Source organism: Corapipo altera, unplaced genomic scaffold (assembly GCF_003945725.1).
Source record: "Corapipo altera isolate COAL_440 unplaced genomic scaffold, ASM394572v1 304, whole genome shotgun sequence".
NCBI classification, from domain to species: domain Eukaryota; kingdom Metazoa; phylum Chordata; class Aves; order Passeriformes; family Pipridae; genus Corapipo; species Corapipo altera.
The window spans coordinates 182,950-204,732 of NW_020885050.1; the positions used below are offsets into that span (position 1 = coordinate 182,950).

Here is a 21,783-nt window from a genome sequence, read left to right on the forward strand (position 1 = left end):
ATTTGTTAAGGGTGCACACGGAATTTAAACACCGAAAAGGTTTGAAGGTCACCTTTGTTAATGTTATGTTCAGCTGTCGTCCTGTTTCCCTCAGTGCTGTGCTGACAGGAGCCCTCAGTGCGGGTCTGAAGGCTCTGAGTGGGCAGAGGAGGGTGAGGGAGCTGCCGGGAGGAAGAACCCGCAGCGCCTCAGCAGAGCTTTGCCACCCGCCCGCAAGGAGCTTTGAAGGGTACGGAGTGCGCAGCTCTGCTGCTCACAAAGGACAGGGGATGTGGTTTCGGCTTCTCCTCCCACTGCCTTCCCATCCTTCCATTAAGTGCGGGTTTGATTGATTCTGTGACGAGCCAGGCAAAGGCACGCTGCCTTCCCCAAGGCAGGCACAGAAACGGACACGCTTGATGTTTTTAAACCCAAACTGGGCTGTAAGCTAGACTGTATCAAAATGCAACATTGCCACCGAGGAGCTTGGGAAAATGAGGGCAGAATAACAGTTTTCAATTTAAAATAGAATTTATTGCTGTAAAGGAAAATATATCGAGGACAGAAACTGTTGTTAGCTTGAACTGCAGAAGACACTTGTTAGAGAAAGAAGCATGAAACATGCCCTGTTAATTTGGGAAAATATAGGGGTTCTGGGAGTCAAACAATCCTGCTTCAGTAAGGTAGGTGAACTCAATCCACTTTCCAGAGGCATCTGCCTTGGGTTCTGCAGTGACCACGGGGTCCTTTCAGTGGCAGATTTGCTCTGCAGCATCTTCTTTATGTTGGTTTCAAACTCTTTATCTAGTTCAGTTAAATATCCCTTTGAGATTTGTGTATGGTAGAGAAAAATTTTCAAGAAAAGGAGCCTTTCAGTTCTAAGGGTAAACTTTCAACCAGAAGTAGCATCTGCTCTTGGTAGATTTGGAGGGACTGGAGATTTTTAAATGTGTTCGTCTGAGCTTCTCTTGGGGAGCTCAGGAGCTGTTGACTGTGGGGGTTTGTGATGGCTGCAGTTCCTGGGGCAACTCCCTCCTCTGAGCTGCCCATTGGCACATGGGCAGGATCCAGTCAGCATTTTGGGGCAACCTGAGTCATTTTTCTATGGAATTTGGAGTGTACTAGGACGTGGTGGTGACAGAGCTGTCCCCTCAGGGTGCCTGGGAAAGTGGCCCTGTCCTTCTCCCTGTCTGCTCTCACCTGAATGAGCCAATGTCTTCATTAGCTGCCCTAGTGGTAATCTGCTGCTGCTGGAGATTAATAGAGAAAATATTTTCTAAACACTTCTGCCTATGTTTTCATTAATCTGTGCTTGGAAAATTAATCTTGTGGGGCGACCTGCAAAAGGTGTTAATTGCCGTTTCAGAGGAGGATTTATCAGAAGTTTGAGAAGGTGCTGCAGCCACTGCACAGTGGTGGCAGCAGTTCCAGAGGGACTGTCCCTGCTCTTCTGACCTCTGAACTTAATGCAAGTAAACCCAGTTCTTTTCAAAAGCTCTTTGGGGCAAAGTGCAGCCTTGGCTGTGGAGAGGCCGAGTTCCTGCCCCTTCGGTTCAGTGTGGGATTAGAGAAGAAGGAATAGGTGAATAATTGAATTAATGTCCATCCTTAATACTGTATTCTTATTTTTGAAGACTGCTCAGATTGGGATTTTTTGTTGGTTTTGTGGGTTTTTTTACAGTTATCAATTATGAAATTTGGCATGAAAATGAAGTTGTGTGTTAACGTGAGTGGCTTTTGTGTGATGATGATTTATTGTCCGCTTTTCCTTGTGAAAGCCACTCAGTAAATTCCTTGTGATTTGTAAACCTACAGGCAACGTGTTGGATATAAATGATGGATTGTACAGCTGAGGGAACAAATTTCTGCCTGCCCATGGGACTCATTTCTAATGACAGTTTTGTGGTGTCAGTGGGATGTTTGAGAAGGAAGCAACCCAGAATTTTTTGTTTTCTTTTACTTTTCCTTGAATATTGAACTTGATTTCAGGGACTGAGAAAATCTCGCTTTTCAATTTTGTGCTGTAGCCACCTTAAGAAAGACTCAGTGCACTGTCAGTCTCGGCCAAGCATCTTCTCTTGGCAGTGAACAAGCACGTGAGTGTCTGTCTGCCCCTTTCTCCCAAATGCTGAAGAACCTGGGCTTACAAAAATGAAACAAACACTGTTTAAATTGACACATGTTACTGTGAATCTTCTTGTGATCAGTTCGACACTGTGAACCTCTGGACACTGTGACTTACCTGTGAGAGCACTGATCTGCTTTTGAGCTGGATTCAGCCAGTAAACATTTTGGAAAGTGAAGTTTCTGTGGTTGGGTCTGGATTTTGTAAGAGGCTACTGCTCTCAAGGGTTGGCATTTCACCATTTCACTCTTGAAAAAAAGCTGAAATAGCCAGTGATTTCATGTTCAAGTAACATTTCAGTTCTTGCTCAGCACCATTGTCTAACAGTTCTGTTTCCTGGCCCAGCTGTGTCCATCTCTGCAGAAGGACAGAGGATTTCCAGGATGCTGTTGGTCGCAGGAGTAGGGGAGGGGGCTCAGAGCTGTGGTTCCACACACCAGTCGTGCTGCTGCTGCTCTGAGGGAAAACCATCTTTTCTGTTGACAGCACTTTGTACTCGCAGGCAAGGAAAAAATTGTTTGGGTTGAGCAAAATGCTTCTCTGCCATTGCCAGTAAAACACCCGGAAACCAGGGGGATGGAGAGAACAGATCTAATGGCATAAAGCGTGGAAGTCTCTTTTATGAGTCTCATGGTCTTTTCCAATCACTGTCAGCCTTTAAGAAATGTTGTGAGTGCTCTAATTGGCTGTGATGGGGAAGACAGAAGATTCCTTCTGCATGTGAAAAGGTGATGTACTAAAAATGATTCAACATTTTGTTTTGTCAAATAGTTCATCAGTGCTGTCTTGCTTTTATTGAGAAAATATGCAGAAAGCACTTTAGAAGCAAAACTGTTGAACCTGCCAGCTAACTGCTTGACTTTGATTTGTAAATGCCCTGTGAGCAGTCCCCAGAGGCTGTGGCATGGCAGGACTCTGCAGCCAGGGCAGAGTTGGAGGAGGACATGCTGGAGCCAGGCAGCCAGGAGAGGAACTGTTCAGACCCCAGATCCAAGATGTCACCACCTCGAAGTCCCATTTCTGAAAGAATGCAAATAACTTGTTGTTGGCAACGTGCAGACAGATCCTCTTTAGACAGCTGTACTTCAAATGCCAGTGATAGAAATCAGTATTATTTTACAATGAGAAGAAAATTTGCTCTTAGCTTGCCGTCTTTGCTTCTATCTTTCAGAATGTCTCAGAGTGTATAGAAGGCATTTCCTTTTGTGTTTTGTATTTTCCTTCCTCAGCAGTCCAAGTGTCATAACTGTTAAATAGCCCTGAAGGGTTCTTCATAGGGCAAAATCCCAGCAATAATGTCACCTCAGGTGGGCACAAGGAAGGGGTCTGAGGTTCTGCCACTGTGCTTACAGAGAGTACCCTGGTCTTGTATCTCTTTCTATAGCAAACCTCTTCCACTGTTCACTATCTGTCATGAAAATCAGTTTTCCTTTCTCTGAAAAAAAATTAATACAAGTAAAATGTCGACCTTTTCGCTGCTTATCGAACATTAGAAACACTGGGCTGTTTGCTGATGGTGAACTTCAGTAAATTTTGGTGCACTAATCTTGAGAAATTAATACTTTGCTGTTTAGGTTTTTTGGGACAGGAATAAACTATTTATAAGCTGGTTGTAAGCAATATAAACTTAGTATTTCTACAACAGCTTGTCCAGAAAAACATTCTTAAATGCCCACTTACTTTAGCTTCTGCCGTTGCTTGTGAGCAATAGTGAGGCTGAAGGATTTTAAATTGGAATGGGAAGTGTAGTATTGGCATATACAATAATTTGTTTTAGGTTGTGTAAATGCTTTTTAATAAAGGGATTCACTCAAAGGAGGTTTGAAGATCAGGTCCTTCTGAGTTTTCTATGCACTTGGATTCAATTTTCAGAGTTCAGGAGCTGCTGAAGACTTTAAACGACTTCCTGAAATGGGAAGGGAATATCAGCTTCCACGGGAAGTTCCCTGGCTGTAGCACAACCACACCCCAGCCACACGCTCTCCGCTCAGTCTGGAATTGTCACCTTTGCAAAGAGCCTGAAGTGACCAGGTGGGGTGGACACGTGTTGGTCATTGAGTCACTGACTGCAGCACCTACTACTCTTAACCATAAGCAAGAGGAGTAAAAAGAACAGGACCCAGAACCTGAGCATGTCCCTTTGCAGTGTAGGATATCTGCCGGTGGCTCCAGGCCTGATTTTGCCCAAGGGAGGATGCCAAAAAAAGATTCCAGCTAAGGCTTCTCATCCAGCACAAAATTAATTCAAGATAAAACTGTGTGTGTAATTAATAGCTCCCGAAAGTTCTCTTAGATGTTTTTATATTTCTTATTAGTTGCATTTGTTAGAACTTGTCCTTATTTGCCCGAGTTGGACAGACAGTGAACGCGTCAGACCTGTGTCCCTGGTGTGATGGTGCCCCTGCCCTGCACCCCCAGATCATTTTGCATGTGGCTTGTTTCTGTCACGTGTCTCCAAAAATACCATCTCAGCCTGCATTTCCCCAGGGCACTGTCAGATCTTGTCTAGTTCCCCTGTGCTGTGATGGTCTTTTTTTTTTTCCCCAAAAAAGAGAATCAGACAGATAAAAGCCGAAGTTTCCCACTTGGGCACAGCCAGCCTGCCTCTGATGGCCACGATGGAAGCAGCTGGGCTGGAGATGCAGTGCTGTTCTTATCACAGTATTTGCTACTTCAGTCAAGTCTCCACTAAGACCAGCTCAATAATCCTTTTTTTGTGCAAAGCTTCCTCAGATATAAACGTATTTCAATCTCAACCTTTCTTCATTAGCCTCTGCCTGATCCGTTCAGTCTCAGACCCCAAACAGCTGAGACAACCAACACAGACATTAATGGTCCCTGCAGCTTTGTATCTGATTATCCATTGATGTTGTAGGAGACATGATTAAAGCCTTCAAATAAAGTTGCAGCTAAATCCTGTCATAGCCCAGCCCATTATTTTTTTGTTCTCTATTAGGATTTTAGGCATTTCTTTGACGTATTTTTATTGCCAGATTAGGAGGAAAACACTTGACTTGTTTGCAGCATTCTCATTATATTGTCTTTCTAACATTTCTGAAAGAGAATAAATATAAAATGCTTCTGTGTATTGTGTCATATTTCAGTGTGACAGTAATATGGTTTTCCAGCTCACAGTTCTTCTCACTGTGTGGTGACAGTCAGGAAGCCCTTGCACAGGGGAAGTGAAGTGGTGGCACAGGCTGAGGGGGCTGCAGGGGTCGATGGTGTACAGGGACCCAGGTAATGCCTGTCCTGTAGGTTGGTTGCATTCCACTAGAGACCCACCTGGGCAGTGTTGGTTTAGAGCACCAGCCTGTGGAGTCGGAGCAGCCTCTTGTACCACTTTTCCTCTTACCAATTGCCCACTTACATCAAGGTCATTGGGATGCTCTTCCCTTACCTGAGAGTATGGGAGTCTGGCTTTTGTGTGGAGCTTGTGTCACCCAGATCTGCTCTCAGTAATCCCCTGCAGCCTTGCAGACTGTTCCCATATTTACAGGTGCCATTAGACCATCCATCCGCAGAGCTCGTGCTGCCCTGTTTGTACCCAGCTCCAGAGGGGACACCTCCCTCCGTGTCCCTTTGAGGTTAGCTGGTAGAGATGAACGTGGGAATTCTTCCCAGTGAGAATCCCTGTATCCTGTGTACCTGGTTGAGCAGAGTTTGCTTGAGCTGTGTTACCAATTTTTTTGTCATTCAGAGCATCCACAAGAGCAGCTTCAGAGCAGCACCCACACTGCATGGCTTCTGTCCTGAAAATCAGTGATTTCTGCTCAACCTTGCTTCTACCCATCACCTGAAATACCTCGCAGGTCTCCAGAAGACCCTGGAGATTATTCTGGAGTATTCAAGCTGATGACACAGCCAGGCTGTGGGGGTCTTTGTGGTACAGGAAAGCGATGGGCAGGACTAATGGGGAGTGGGATGCACAGGATGCCCAGCTGGATTATCCTGGTCATCATCCCAGGAGAGGTTTTATGGTTGATGGGCTTTGGAAAGGTCGTAATCCCATCAAGGATCTGGTACATACTCTGGGCTCAAGTTGTTCCCAAGAGAAAGGGATGATGTTTTCCTCCTGCATTTCACAACTTTGCCCCTATACAGGCAGCATTCCTCCAGTACTCTTCTCACCCAGGCCAGGGTGATTAAGCACTTAAATTGATTAATCAAATTTCTTGTGATGAGAACTACTGTCATTCATTAATCTGAATGGGATTATAAATAAGAGCTGGCAGAGAGGGGAGACAAACATGTTGACAGATAGACCTGCTGCTTTGAATACAAATCACACCGCTGCATCTGGAGGGTCTGAGCTCCTGGCAGCCTCAGGATAGAGCTTCCCTAAAGGTAAAATTAGACTGAGATTAAAGTATCCCCGTATTAATAAAGAAATATGCATTTATGAAGAGGCAGGCACTGCGGGGGGGTGTGGGGCTGCATACCAATGATCCTGCAGTGGGCTGGCTGTGGGTGTTGCTGCTGTGGAAGCATCAATCCCCTCGTACACCGATTGCTGTCGCTAAGCCAATGTCATTAGGAGATTCATTTGTAACAGTTAAAACCTTGCAATCTTTGCAGTGACTTCAGAACCCCACAGAGGGAAAACAGGGTTTGAAAAAGAACCCATTAAACATTTAAATATTTCATTAAATATTGAACATTTCAAAAATTGCTTTCTAACGAGTCTCAAGTAAACAGAACAATATTTGTTAACTAAAGCCACCAGAAATGACAAGGTCCTGCAATGCACAGGCTGTGTAACCTCTCTTCCCTTGCTCAGCCATCACATGAGAGCCCTTGGCTCATTCTAGGAATTGTTATCTGGGTATGGCTGCTGGTGGCATTGAGGGCATGTGGAGGGTTTGAAACATGTCAGGCAAAGAGCTGATAGGATTAAAACCAAAATCTCTGCACCAGGCTGAGTGCCTGCACAGCGGGCTGTGCCCGGGGCTGCACAGCACTGAGCCACAATGCTGCAGCCAAAAAGGGAAGGGTCGGGTTCTCCAGGGTTTTGAACCACCTAGGAATGTTAAGAATGTTTTTGGGATCTGCTGTCAGTACCAGGGACTCCTCACCCGACCTGGCAAACCGTAAGCAATCACTTAATTTCTGTTGACGTGTATAAAAGGCGAATGTTGCCAACAGAGCAGCTTAGCCCAGGCTGAGATCTGAGCACGTGGTTTTTTACTTTGCTGAATCAAAGTTACTATTTACGGACGTCAGAGGAAAATCCAAACCTGTCTAATATTTGTGTTTTGTTAAGATGAGGACTGAGAAAACACGTTTAGCAGCATTTTAATTGAAGATTTGCAGCAGTAATGGGAAATTTTGGATGCCTCCCTATGTTATGACACTATTTAAGTCAAAACAAGAGCTCTATGGGCAGCCTGCCGGCCTTGGGGATTCCCCAGGGTTCAGGCAGAGTTACACCTCCCTGTTTTGAAAAGCTGAACTGGGGCCAGCCTTCATGGGGAAACATGGAGGTCTCCTGTGGCATCCTTGCCAGCTCAGCATTGCTGTGCCCCACGAGAGTTGTCACAAACCTGCACCTCCACTGGCACAGCCAAGCCCCGTCAGGCCCTCCCCGGCTGCATCTCGCTGCTGGGGGAGGACAAGGAGGATTGATGGCACGTGGCTCCCTGTGCGTGGTGCTGGCATCGAGTCAGGGGTTTATAGCAGCACATTGGCTTTTCTGGGTGAATCCTGATTAACGGAGGGGCAGGAGCTGCGCTGTTTCCCAGCCCCCAGAGCTGACAGGGGCGAGCCTCAGCTGATGTTTAAATGGATTTGGAACTTGTCTGTGGCTCTAGCATCCCCGTCCTGAAGGAAGGACCATCTGCTGCAAGATAACCCAGTCTCAGAAGGCACTCACTTCAGGTCTGTTTGAAAAGAGAGGTGACACACAATATTTGAGGGGTTTCCCCCACGGTTGCTAATTTGGTGGCCAAGAGGCAGCTCCCAGTTTTCAGCTGCCTTGCTTTTACAGCCAGACCCGTGCCCTCTCAGAGCATCAGCAGAGAATGTTGTGGGTGCTGGTTACAGACACAGTGCTGCCACTGCCAGCAGTGTGCTACTTACTGATGGAAATTGGTGAGGAAGCTCAGGAATGGTTGGTGTAATTACAGAGGGAATTACAGTGGCAGCAGCACTGGGGTGTAACAAGGAGGCAATGAGCTGCTGGGCTGAGCACATATTGCCCAACACCACCGTGGAGCCAAGGAGCAGAGGGCATGGTCCTATGGTCCTTTTCCCCCAGTAACCTGCACAGATCCTGCTTACAATGTTTGCAGGCTTGCCAGGGTGTTAGATGTTGAAGCCTTACACCAGAAAATTACTCAAGTATATTTTAATAATTTACAGCCACAGGTCTTACATGATTTGTTCTCTAAAGATTGATTTAGCTTCTTATTAAGGGAATTGGGAATTCAGTGTGAAAATCTGAACAAAATCTAGGCGGTTTTTAGTTTTTTTTTTAAAATATCCACTAGTGTAACTCACTGGGGAGAAGAATTTCAAAGCCTGTCCAATCCTATCTTGAATTTTTGATTCTTCTGCTTTCCTATTTCCATTCCCAAGGTGTGCTTGTTAAGGAAGAACACCTCAGCATTATTGTATTATTTTTAAATAAGCCACAATCACTGTAAGGAGCTCAGGATAAAAAAATCCACTAATAATTTGATTTTTTTATTCCCCCTCCCTGCCTCCAGTTTTTAAAAATTTGGTAATGCCAGATGTGCACTGCATACAAATGGCAGGGTGGGCAGCTGTAATTGCACACTCTCCCCAGGGCCCAGAGAAGGCCTTTTCTCTTTAATTACCCCTCGACTTGTAGAGGTATGAGCTGCAGTGGAGCTGCCAGGGCCGGGCTCTCCGGCAGCAGTGGGAGGGCTGCACAGGAGGTGCCCACAGGCAGGGGTGGGTGTCGCATTCCAGGGATCCCCCCATGGCAGCAGGACACGGTCTGTGCTCAGGGCTCCCTCGGCCGCACACACTGGGGCATCTGCAGGGACAGGGACGTGCTCCCAGAGAGGTGACAGGACCACACCACGTGGGCATCCCGCTCCCAGCGTGGCAGTGGGTCAGAGTGCTCCCTGCAGGGCAGTGTCCCTGTCCTGCTGCTCAGGGCTCCTTCAGGCTCAGGCTGATGCCCCACGGGAGGGGATGGTGGCTCTCATCTTAGGCCCTGTTCTCTACACAGCAGTCGATGAGCTGCTGTGGTGGCATTTCTCCTTAGACAGCTCAGAAATGCCTTTTCTCTTCTCCTGGAGATTTTGTAAACTTAAAAGAGAATCATGAAAAAAAGTGTTCTCCCCTGTCCAGCCCATTAATTCAGCCTGCTCAGGACAGAATTAACCTTGGCAAGCCTTGCAGAGGAGAGAGTTGTTCTAACCTTAAAAATCTGCTGATTAAAGCTGGTTTCAGGAATTCGATTTCACTTAATGCGTTGGCTGAGCGCCCAGCCTGGCATTAACATCTCCACAGACACACAGGCCTCCACAGCTTTTACCTCCCCACTAAAGAATAAATAAAAAAATAAAAGAAAACCCAGATAATGAAACCCCTGTTGCCTGTTCTGAGCAAGAATTCATTTTAAAGACAGCTTTACTAAAGGCATTACTCCTGCCCTGGTTACCTGTGTGCTCCAGCCAGGCAGGGCAGTAATTCCGCTCTCCTCAGTAGGTGCAGGGTGGTGTCCAGCCAGCCGGGTGCTCGGTGATCCTGAGCTGTTCTAGGCTAGGGATTCATCCCACGCCAAAGGCAGGGGTCAGCGGGGCCAAGTATAGGGAAATCACCTCTATGCCCTCCTCCCCTTACCCCCCGTGTACCGAGCCACAGGGCTGCAGACTTTGTGTCATCCACAGTGCTTAACTCATTAACCTTGAAAATCCTCCAAAACAATGACACTCAGATTTCCTGCTTTCCATTTATATCCTAAAGGGGTTTTATATGCCTTTTTATCCAAAAATTAATGTAGTTTTTATTGCTGCCATCACTCATTTTGCCTACACTCCATGTGTGCTCCCAGGGTCTGTTCCTCCCCTGCAGTGTGTTTCTCCGACACTGTGGATCTCTCGGTGCCCGTGGGGACAGTCCCTGCCATCTCTCTGAGGTCAGGAACTTGCTCAGTGTGTGGGTCTCCTTCATCCCAGCTGCCCAAGTTAAAACATCCAGCCTCTACACATCAATCCATAGTCAGATTCTCATGTCCTGTCACCATGGAGAAAAAAAAAGAAAAGAAAGATTTAAGAAATCCCTTCTGTATTCTGAGTGCTTTGTGAATTCTGTGAATCGTTAGGATTTTTTAAGGGTTTGCTGAAATGTTGACAACTATTTTCTTGGAGGTGGGAGGCTTTTGTGTGATTCATTATTGACAGCTCCAGAATTAGCCAGGAGGCAGCTCTGGAGAGGCAGGGCAGTGCTCCTGCCTGCTGTGCACCACAAGCTGCACCGAGCCCAGCATTGGCACTTGTTGGGTTTTGTTTTAATCAGAGGAAGTTTTAATCGACTCCACAGCAAGTCAGGGTGGGAAGCAAGTTGGAGGATGCTGGAATATATTGATATATATTGCACAAGGTGCTATGGATGTCTGTATTGGCTGTGAAGGTGACTCCAGCTGCTCCAGACTAGCTTTCCCACCCTCACTGGGAAGCAGGTTGGACTGGGAGATGCTGCACCTCCCAAGCTGCTTTCCTAAGAGGGGAGACCAGCTCTGAGTCAGCAGAACCAAAGGTTACAGACCTTTCCATGCAGCCCCCAGCCTGTGAGCCAGGAGTCACTGTCAGGGATTATCCACACAAAAGGCAGCGGCTGTTCCCCATCTGAGGGGAGGGATTTAAATGTTAAGCTTTTCTTTGGATTATTTTCTGCAGGGCTTTTTTCCCCCGCTCTGTTTTTCCTCCCTGCACTTCTGTGTGTGGAAGGTACCCTTGAAACATTTGAAAGTATTACTAATCTTTGTCATTTCAGTTTTAAAAATAACTCAGTGATAGCAGCCAGCAGTCCTTAAATCCTGTTTAATTCAGGCCAGCCTTGCAAGTGGTGATCCTGGGGAGGGGAATCTGCCATAGCCTTCTGTGTACTCGCCAAGTGCACACATCCAGAGGCACTGCACCCCTCTGCACTCGGGTGTCTTTGAAATTAAAACCAGTTTTGTGTGTTTGGGTTATGCTGGGCTTGGTTTCCAACTGAAAAGTTTTAACATACTGGAAATTTGATTTTTTTCCTGAAGAAAGAATTCCTTGGCCTTGCTGATTTTAGTTAATCAGAGAAGCAGAGCTTATTTAAAAAAAAAAAAAACCACAACAAAACAAACAGAAAAGAAACAACCTGTATTTTGGCATTTTGCTGTCTAAAATATCTGGCAGCAGTTTTTTCAGTTTACAAACACAACGTTTTCAGTTGAAATACCCAGGAGATAAACCATGGAAAAAGAGATGTAGGGGTTGTATTTGTCAAAAAATCAAAATAGGTTGGAGCGAAGATTCGAATGCAGCCCCAGACCCCCGTCGGTGTTGGGGTGCCGAGCGCTGCCGGAGCCTCCATTGCTTCTGGCTGCTGCAGGGTGACTGTGCTTGGGCAAAGGCAGCAGGGGGGAGGCTGTCAGGGAAGGGGTTCTGTGACCTGTAGCAATGCTTAAAAACACACGTTTGGGTGCCACAATCCTGTGTTGTGTGTTACCAGCCCCGACCATCAGCAGGACCTTGTCTTTCGTGGCGGGTCATGCACTGCCACCCCCTCCCCAGCACAGCCTCTCAGGCAACGGTTCCTTCACTAACCTGACTCTGCTTTCTCTCTTTTTGTGTCCCCAGTGCCTGTATGGCTGCTACGTCCATTCCTCCATCATCCCCACGTTTCACAGAAGGTGCTACTGGCTTCTGCAGGTAGGATGGCGACGAGTTCCTCTCTCCCGGGTCACCCAGGCGAGCCCCTGTGGCCGCGTTCCTTCAGCCGCTGCCGGGGTGCTCAGCATCCCACGTTCCACTGCTTGGGGGATTCTGTTTGTCTGAAGGGGAAATGGGTGTTCTTAGTTGTATGTCTCTGTTTAGAGAGATGATATATTTTCTCTAGAAATAGAGAGCTGATGCCAGGTCAGACATTCCCTAAACATGGATTCTGCTCAGGTGAGACTTCCTGGAGGTTTTTGGTTGTGTTGTTCCATTCTGAAGTGAGGCAGGAGCTGGGAAGCCAAGTGCTGTACTGGCATGCCATGGCATAGGAGAGAGATCAGCCCTGGGGCTGTGTTTGAATTTGGGGAGAACCATGGGGCCAGCCTTGCAGTGGATCTGCTCTCCTCCAGCGAGGAGTTTAGTCCCTAGGGAGACAATCAATGATTTTTCTTCTGGCTGTTGTGGGAACAGCGAAGTCCCAGGAGTCAAGCTGAGTTTTCCTCTTATTTACACAGTGTTTGGACAGCTTCCCTGGGGCTGAGTGGGTTGTGCTCAGGGTCACGTGTGGGAATTTGCCCAGGTGGTGTTTGCTGACCCTGTCTTTGAGGAGCTGTTTGTATTCTTGGCTGGTTACCATGGTGTACAAAGTGGAAGCAATTTATCTTCTTTTGTTAGAAATCGGCACTTGATGCATATTGTAATAATACTGTTTTAAAGCTTAAACTCTCATGGTCCTGAAAACTAACAGGTCTGAGGAAAGTGACATCTGTTTCTAGAAGCAAATGGAAAATAATCCTTTTTTCCCCCGGTTTTGTAATTGCACTTTCATAGTAAAAAAGAAGACACTGCTGCTGTCACTGGGGCAGGACAAGACACCTCATGACCTCCAGAGGACTGTGCCTGCACCACGAATATAATCGAAGGGAACATGCAGCAAATGTCACTGTCCTCTGTGCTGTCTGTGTGCTCTCAGCTCCATTTGCACCCATAACATAGAAATGCCACATGCAAGGAAAGAGGAGATGCTTGGCTGCAGTGGTGGGAGCAGCACTGCACCTCACAGAGCAGAGCTGTGGCTCCTCTGAAAATACAGTGTGACCATGTTGATCTTGCTCTCTTATATGCTGGTCAGGCTGTGCTTGTACCCCCTGAGAGGTCCTCTCCTCACAGGTCCCCTCTCTTACCTTCAGTTGCGAGCTTTGTGTTTCTTCTTTTGTTGAGTGCTCCCCAGAAGTGTTGCTGGCCCTGGCTGCTCTGGCTGGTAGCCAACATGTTAGCCAGCATCTCTCTGGTGGGTTGCACTAAAGCAGTATAAGATCTCTGAGCTGTACCCTGGGGTCTGACCCCTTCACATTCACAGGGTGTGCGTTGATGTTTAGTCGTCTTTGCACTGGTGATCACTTTGGATCAGGAGGAGTGGATGGGAAGTACATTTCTTAGAAGCCTATTTATAAAATGCACTGCCGGATGTCTCACTGTGGCAGTGGTAGACTGGTATTCCTCTACAAGGACACATTGTGCCTTCTCTGTGGGAGGAAGAGGGGTCTGTGATTCATGACAGCATCTCCCAGGCATAAACGGGCATCCTTCAGTCATGTGCTCAAGGTTATTCAGCTGGGAGAAAGGAGCTGGCCCAGAATAGATGATGCTTTTCTGTTGTCTGCACAGTGTTTGTGTTCAGCTCCATGTTGAATTCAGGGGGAATGAGACCAGAGAGGGAGAAGGTGTTTTGTTTATCTACTTCAGAGGCTTCCACTTCTACACCCCCCAGTAAATGAGTTTGATACTCCAAAACAGGTACAGCCAGGGCAATGTTTAACATTAACCTCCAGCAACATGTTTGACTTTTTAATTCACAGAGGCACTTAGGTGCCTTGCCCTTTTTTTAGAGAGACATTCAGCACTTTCCTGGGACACATAGTGCTCTGCCTGTGAGCCTCTGGTCAGTGGGGAGTAAATACAGTTAGTCTGCAATGCTGCCTGTGTTTTATGGGATGATCTTCCTCCAAATCCTATTGTCAGGTTAGATATCGATTAAAAATCCCCATGCAATTGTTCTTGATCTTTTCTGCCTCAGATTTTCAGTGTAAAGGCCAGGACTCCCTCATGCATTTACACTGCGCCGTAGCCATTAATTATATGATGGTGTCTGATTTCTTACTTTAAGCAACTTTGTGTTGTCATTTATGATTGACATGACATGCCTGCTCCCTGCGGACTGGTCACAGGGATAAGAAATGAGAACCAGTCAGCTGGAGCTGCACAGTGTGTTTTTCTGTGTCTCCTAAAATTTCTCCCGCTGTCAGCAGAGACCACGATGATGGTGGCTGGGGCAGGCAGTGGGATGGCAGGTCTGCTGCATGGGGCACTGCAGCTGAGGCCTCCTCCTTCTCTCTGTTCTGAAAGGGTTAAACATTTTGAGACATTTCCCATTTTCTTGATAATGGATTTTAAGTGCTGCCTTACCCCAAAGACCTTTAATATTTGTAATAGGTGTTGTAATTGCCGAGCCAGTGTTTGAGTGTTTCTGCAGGAGATGGTCCGGGCCTGGGTGCTGGGAGCCTCTCACATGGATGGTCTCTTGGACATTTGCTCTTGGAGCTGAGTGAAGGAAGCATATCCAAGGTGGTGGTTTCCTCAATTTGCCTCTTGTACTTTTCTTTTGATTTTCTGATCTCTAGAAATGTAAGATCGTGTTTTGAGTGACAGGCAGAGGAGAAGACAGGGCTGAGGACTCGGGTGGCCTCTTCTGTGGAGGACTCCCCAGTAGTACTTAGTTTTTTATCATTTTGCATTACCTGTTCACTTCCAAGAAGATGCAGAACCCTGGCTGTCCGCAGTTCACCGAGCACAGAGCAGTGCTGCTGACACCTTTTTCAGGGTGTGGGTGATGGCAGGTTCCATCTTCTGCAGAGGCTTCAGTGCAGCCGCAGCCCTGAGTGGGTTGGCTTGTCACCAGCAGGACCTGTGCTGCGCCTGTTAGACCTTCAACTTAGCACCAGACTTTGTGTCAATGGAAAAAGAAGAAAAACCTGTGTTTGTACTTGTACTGACTAATGGAGGGAAAATGTGGATTCTGAGACATGGATGATTTTCAAACATTGGCACGCTGAGTAGCAAAATGCAGCATTCCCTTCTGTGTGTTGAAAAGTGGTGCCCCAAGAATGTAAAATTAATCTGGATGCCAGGCTTCTGGGCGGGCTGCTGCTTGCCAAGGTTACAGGGGCAGACTTTGCCTTCACCCATCGACAGAGATGCGTCCCTTGCTCACTCCCACGCTTGTGCCGTGCAGCTGGAGATGCTGAGCTTGTTGGACATCATGTTCCATCCTGCCTTTAGCAGGTGCTGATATCTTCTTTAGTACTGGTATTCAGGTGCTGCAGGGAAGGGAAGGAATATATTTTTTAAAAGTGTTACCCTTTTTCTTAATTAAGAAGTGCATAAACTATGCTATAGGATCATGCTAAAAATTTACTGTGAATTTAGACATCTTGGCCAATTGGACAAATTAAGAGTAACAAGCCTTGGAGAGCAGTATGTCTGCAGAGAGCTGTTTCATGTGGTATGCACATTAACTGCTTGCTGAATAGTTCAAAGTTGGTGCAGAAGAATGTCAGTAGCACTGCTCTGGCAGGTGAGCCAGGGGAAGTAGAGCAGGACACAGACTGAGCTGGGCGGGCACAGGGAGACATCAGAGCCCTGTGGAGCCCTGTTGTAAATCCAGCATTTGCAGTAATTGCTGAAATGTGATAATCTGGTTCTCTGGGAGCCAAGGGGAAACTGCATTTCATGTTTATTGCTTGCACATTCACAGGATGCTTGCAGCAGCCATGGCAGTCATGGGATGCTTTCCTGCAGGATAGGAAATGGCAAGGAAAGGTCAGGGACATCAGCAGTCATGCTTGGGGTAATGTCCAGGCAGGATGTTTGTCCTGGAAGGAGCAAATGGGGGATGCTGAAGGGGACACTGGTGTTGGACAATATTCAGGTAGTGGTCTTTAATTACTTTTCCTCCAGTTCTGTGTGCACCAGCTGTGCCTTGGAGAGTATCTGTAAGCACCAACTGAATATCAAAAGTTTCCACAGTATTTTCTCTTTAAACTGTTTTTTCCTGGATTCTTCCTTCTGATACACTTGAATATTCAGCAGTTTGTTACTATGAATGTCTGCACTGATGCCTGATGCTCCCTGAGTGTTCCCTTCCTGAAACACATTTTGTCTGAAATGGGCAGAAAGTATCAAGTCCTGAAACTCAGTTAAAACATTTTACATGGCATCTGTCACTGTCCTGCAGAAATTTGGTGTTCATTCTGTATTTTTTGCCTTGAATTTTCAATTATGTCCTAAACAAGAGGAAACCCTTCCCATTTCTTTTTGATGGCACCCCATCAGAGCAGCGTTTCCCTCTCTGATCACTTGTGCTGCGCTGCATCAGCAGCATCTCCTGCATCCCTGGCTGGAGCAGCCACAGACAGCTCGAGGGTTTGGGACTTTTTCAACATAAATTGGAAGCATTACAATCTCATAAAAATTCTCAATACTTTTGCTTAGTAGTGGGTTTTTATATTTCATTTGGGTGAAATAGAAGTGACTGGGCAATAAAGCACTGAGGATGCTGCACTGCACGTGGGCACTTAGATGTGTCCTGTGTGTTGGGGGGTTGGGGTGTGAGCGAGGCCTCAGCACAATGAGCCTGTGTGTGTTTGCTAACAGGATTATAAACTGTTGCTGCTACCCTGGCATGTTTTCCCAAGGTGGGTTTTAACCTGTATGATGAAATTAAGTGTGTATAGAAGTGTAGCAGAGCATGGCCTGGGGTGCCCAACCACTGCCAGTATGTCTGTGTCTCAAGCATGCCCGTGATCCAGGGGGCTGTTCCCAGAGCAGACTTGTGCAGCAGCTTTACCTCCCTCGGGTTCCTGTTCTCACTGCCCTGCCTGCATGTGGAACTGTGCTGGAAAGGAGACAGTGAATGTGGGGGGAGCACATGGCACTGCCAGGAGTGCAGAATGGTCTTCTGCATCCATTTCACTCTGAGCTGCAGCAGCAGAAATGCTTTTGGTACCAGACATTGTCAGGATGCAGCAGTCAGTCCCCTTTTGTCATTGTTGGGCTTCACAATGCACGAGCATTTTCAGAGAATGAGGAAGTTGTGGATACCCTTTTCCTGCTTCCTTAACATGCCTTTGACTTGATCTCTCTGAAGGATGCTCTCTTCTTTCCCTCCTTTCATCTTCTCCTCCGCTCTTCTGAGGTCACCGTGCTCATTGCTGTGTCTCTGCTGCCTTGCAGTCACCAGAACAGCCGTGTCTCAAGACTTCCCATCACGTTTTCCAGGGATCATTAAAGATCTGAAATACTCCTGGAATCGGTGGAGCTGTGCAAAAGCTGTTGCTCAGTCCAGCTGAAATCAAGGGTTCTGTGAACTCTTTTGTAATAATTGTCTGCTTTCATTATTTTGATTTTTTTTGATCATATGTCTAACATATGGCTCCTGAAAGTGAATTTCAGAGTAACCATGTAGGAAAAGCTCCTGTCCTCCCACCTGTCTCCTTCCCAGGAGCAAAAGGTCCTGTGCACTGTGCTCCATAATCACCCTGTGAGTGTCAAAGAGAGCACAGCCCATGTGCCCATGTGCTGTTGGAGAAAGGACAAACCCCAGAGACCTGTTGGCATTTGCAGCCAGTTTTGTCCACGAGACTGTGGAAAGAAATCAAGATGTTGCTTTCCTGAAAAACATTTTCTGTGACAGAAGTCTGTGGTACATGACACTGAACTGTGGCTTGGGCTGGGCTGTACCCTGTGTCAGCTTGGATCCCTGTGAACCAGAGATGGTTGGACCTCTGCAGGGTGGATGAAGTGGGGCTGTGAGAGCAACAGTACTAACCCTCTGCTGATGTTACAGTAAAGGGGAGGCAAAGAGGATTACAAATGAACTGGTGTGTCAAAGGCTGGAAACATTTTAGCAGGAGCACTTTATCTTTTATAATGTTTTATAAATTATTTATTAACATTCTTGCTGCATTTTCCTGAGAAATTGGGTAGAAGAGCAGAATGTATAGCCAGCAGATTATATTCCAGAAGGAAGACGCCTGTGATTAAAAAACAATTTCCAACCCTTTCAAATACATAACTTTATTTTAGATGAGCAGGCTGCTATTTTTGTATCACTCTCCACCATTTTAAAGAAAATCCCATATTTGTTCTCTAGATATATGAGGAGACTGACGTTAATGCAAGCAAACTAAAAAGCAGTCAGAGTGCTTTAGTTGTTGCTTAAATAATCTGTTGTCATTTATAGAAGAGATGCGTTTCCCAAAGTGCTGGGGAACGTGCCTGGGTTGCTGATTGAGAGGAGTTCTGACAGGGGTGACAGGGAAAAAGGTGACAGGGAAAAGGCCAAAACTTGGCTGACTCCCACAGAAAGGGAGAGCAGGTTTTGTGCTTTTGGCTCTTGGTGGAAATGGTGCCCTGTTTTTCCCGGTCATCTGACCTGGGGGAGGGAAAGCAGAGGCTTTGTCCCTTCTGGGTGGCCGCAGCCCTGCCAGGTGCTGTGGCGTGGCATGGCATGGCATGGCTGGAGCAGCCACACAGTGGCTCCTGGTGCCTTGTCTGGCAGCTCGGGGTGGATATGGCATGGGGCCTGCATGAACAGGAGCACCTGCCCTACCCAAAATGGGTTTTTCCCCTCTGACTACAAAGGGAACTGACAGCAGGGTTGGGTCGGGGGCACCTGGGGATCCTGCGAGAAGCCTGCTGCTGCTGGGAAACATCAACAGCTCAGCAGGGCCACGCAGAAGTGGCACAACTGGAAACAGGACTACTTGTGCTCCAGCACCCACCCCGCTGTTCTCCCAGGAGGACCCAGAGAGCAGGACTGTCATCCCTCTGATTCTACTCCGGCTCAGTCTGGCGATGCTGTCACCGAGACATTCTCACAGCGGGGATTGCAGCCATGCAGCAGCACAACTCAGCTGGAAATTAAATCAAACCACAGGCTCCAAGACACTTATTAATATGCTCTGTATACTGAGGATTAGGCTTTTGGTGACACTTAAATTGAATTCTAATGCTATTTTGAAATATATAATACACTGAATTTAGTTCACCTCAGGTTTGAGTTAATGGTTTATTAAATTACGCACCTTGCAGTAGCGAAGCTGTTTCCTGGTGTAGGACACCAAGCCTTGCAGGAACAATGCAGAGATTCTGCTGAGCTCATCCACATCCTCCCTGGTCAATTATTAGGTCTGCAGGTGTCAGTGAATGTATTATACTGCTGGCTGGAGTTTCACCCTCACCGAAGAGGTATAATTGGGGCTTGAGTTGGGAATTCTGTAGTGAAGCAAATTACAGTTTGAGTTTAGAGATCTGGAGTTCGTTCTGGCGTGGGCAGCAGAGGACTTGAAGCAGATGCTGCCAAGACTGAAGTCTCTCTTTCTAATGCAGGATATTTTTTTCCTCTAATACTCAGTGTTTTGGCCTGCAGTGAGTTACCCTCTGTATTTTATCTAAGGCACACTTTTTTAAGTGTTTTGGATAAATCACTTCCCAGGTGCCTGCGGGTTTGAATGCTCTTCTTGCTGTCCTCTGCCTTTGTGAGCATCTTGCTTATTACCCCAGTTGCTTTTATTCTCAGGATAATCTTTTATTTCTGAAGGAGTCTCTCTGTACTCCCTTTCTATCGACTGGCTGCCTCAGCTGTCACTGATGACTGCACTGCCCCTGGTTAATGAAGCTGTGGTGCCTCTTCTGTCTCACCCTGTCTCACTGGTATGAAGACTCTCCATCCCTGTCACCTCCTGCAGCTGCCACCTGCATCCTGCCACCTGCACCCCCCTGGGATGCATCACTGCATCCCTCCTGCTGGTGCACACCCATGACGGTGTCTCGGGTCAGACCAACGGATGGGAAAGGGCTGTCACACACATGAATGTATGCGTGGTGCACTACCCTTAGTGAAAGGCAGTAAAGGTTATTAAAACCAGCCCTAAGGTCATGGTCTGCACTATAAAATGCTGTGCCTGCTCTGAGGCCATGGGAATGGTGTGTAGGGACCACAGCCTTAGTCCTCTGTGAGATTATGCAATGGTTTCCTTTAGTATATTAGTGAAGGGGCAAAAGCCAGTAAAGAATGACCGACCTAAATGGCTTTTGCTCCTGAACAGGCGTCATACCTCAGGGGATCATTTTCTACGTCAAGGAAAAAGTGCACAGTTTGTCTTATCATACATTTGTTTCCGTTAAATGTCAGCTTTGCCTCCCCTCCTGGCGCAGCCGCGAGCCGTGTGTCGTACGGCGTCTGCCGGCTGCTCTGCTGGTTGGCCCTTGGCAGCAAAGGAAGCACGACAGTAAAATAGAGGCTGAGGTTTTTATCAGTTTAATCACTGTAAAATGGGATGGTCTCTTCCCAGGAAAGGAGATTTCCCAATAATGTAACCAGGACAAAGTAAGTCTGTTGTATTCAATGTGTCCTCACGTTGTCCCCATTGTCATATGGCAGAATGGAACGACTGTTCCAGTTGTCCCCACGGCCCTGGCCAGAGGGACAGCACACAGGCCCCTGCTCCCCGCTGCCCTTTGCTGGGCGCTCATGACAGTCACCATCTATAATTCAGTTGAGCTGTTGTGCTTTCTGCTGGAAAAGGGAGAGAGAAGGCTGCTGGGATTTTCACCGTTCTCCATTTATCTTTGTTCCTGGCACTCTTCAAAAGCTGTCATCAACGGCTCCATAATCACAACCTTTATTTCCAAACGCAGAACACTGGTGTTTATTCCTCTCTACACTTGAGCCACTTTCTGTAGGGATTTTGCTGTTTCTAAGACACAGTGCTGGTGTCTGGAGTGTTCCTGAGAGCAAGGACCTGGTTGGGTTGGTTCAGCCAAGCATCCCCATGTGCTTCAACCCCTGTTGCCCAATACAGAGGCACTGTCATTGTCTGGTTTTATAGTGTCCCCACACAGATATTTAATGCTTTGGGGAGCCTTTGACTTTCTGAAACAATCAGATTCTGCTCATCTCATGCTTTTGCATTTCCTGCACCTATCCCACTGGGAATTTGCCTTACGTGCACAGTGTAAAAGTTTGTAGGAAAAGGAATCCCCACAGAAGATCAATCCCCTCCTCAGCCTGCAGTGAGGAGTGGAGCTGTGACATCAGTTCTATTGTGCATGGTCTGAGTGAGGTGCAGATTCAGCCCTGGCTCCTCCTGCAGTGCTTGGCACTGGCACAGAGAGCTCCAGCCTCAAATGCTGTTGCTCTTTTGGGTTTATTGAACATTAAATCCATCACAAAAATATGCAGAAAGAAAAATGAATGCGACATCCGTTAAGGTCATTGGTTGCCATCCAGGTGATGTGACTGTGTGGTGTGTTCTGTGACACAGAACACGTGTCATGGGCTCGACTCCGAGTCATGCAGCTGTGTCCTCTTTTCATGGAAAAATACAGCAAATACGTCCTATAACCTGCTACCTGTGCAGTGCAGCACTCTGATAAACAGTAATTATAACTATTATGGGATGTCATCTCCCCTGCCATTTATTGACCTTTTCTTCAGTGTAATTTTCTTCTTGGGAGTCCAGGTTACTCAATACCCTGGGAAGAGCAGCCATGTGAGCATCTGGGACAGCACAGCTGCCGAGACCTGCTCAAGTGCTGAAAGGTGCTCCATTTTAGACTTGTTTAATGTTTACATTATGGTAATAAATCTGGAAACCTCTGAGAAAGTAAGGTTTTTTCTGAGTTCACCTTGTAGTCGTCAAGGGAAAGACGTTACAACTGTTGGGCAGT

At 46.9% G+C, this 21,783-nt stretch overlaps 1 protein-coding gene across 9 annotated transcripts in view; it reads left to right on the forward strand.

Moving 5' to 3' along the window:
* Nucleotides 1–21,783, forward strand: part of CAMTA1 (calmodulin binding transcription activator 1) — a 224,746-nt gene that overhangs the window by 108,992 nt on the left and 93,971 nt on the right. For all 9 annotated transcript variants that reach the window (XM_027668697.1, XM_027668700.1, XM_027668694.1 and 6 more), the window contains one exon: nt 11,914–11,985. In XM_027668697.1, the coding sequence (XP_027524498.1) occupies nt 11,914–11,985 (72 nt within the window). The remainder of the gene's footprint in view (nt 1–11,913; nt 11,986–21,783) is intronic.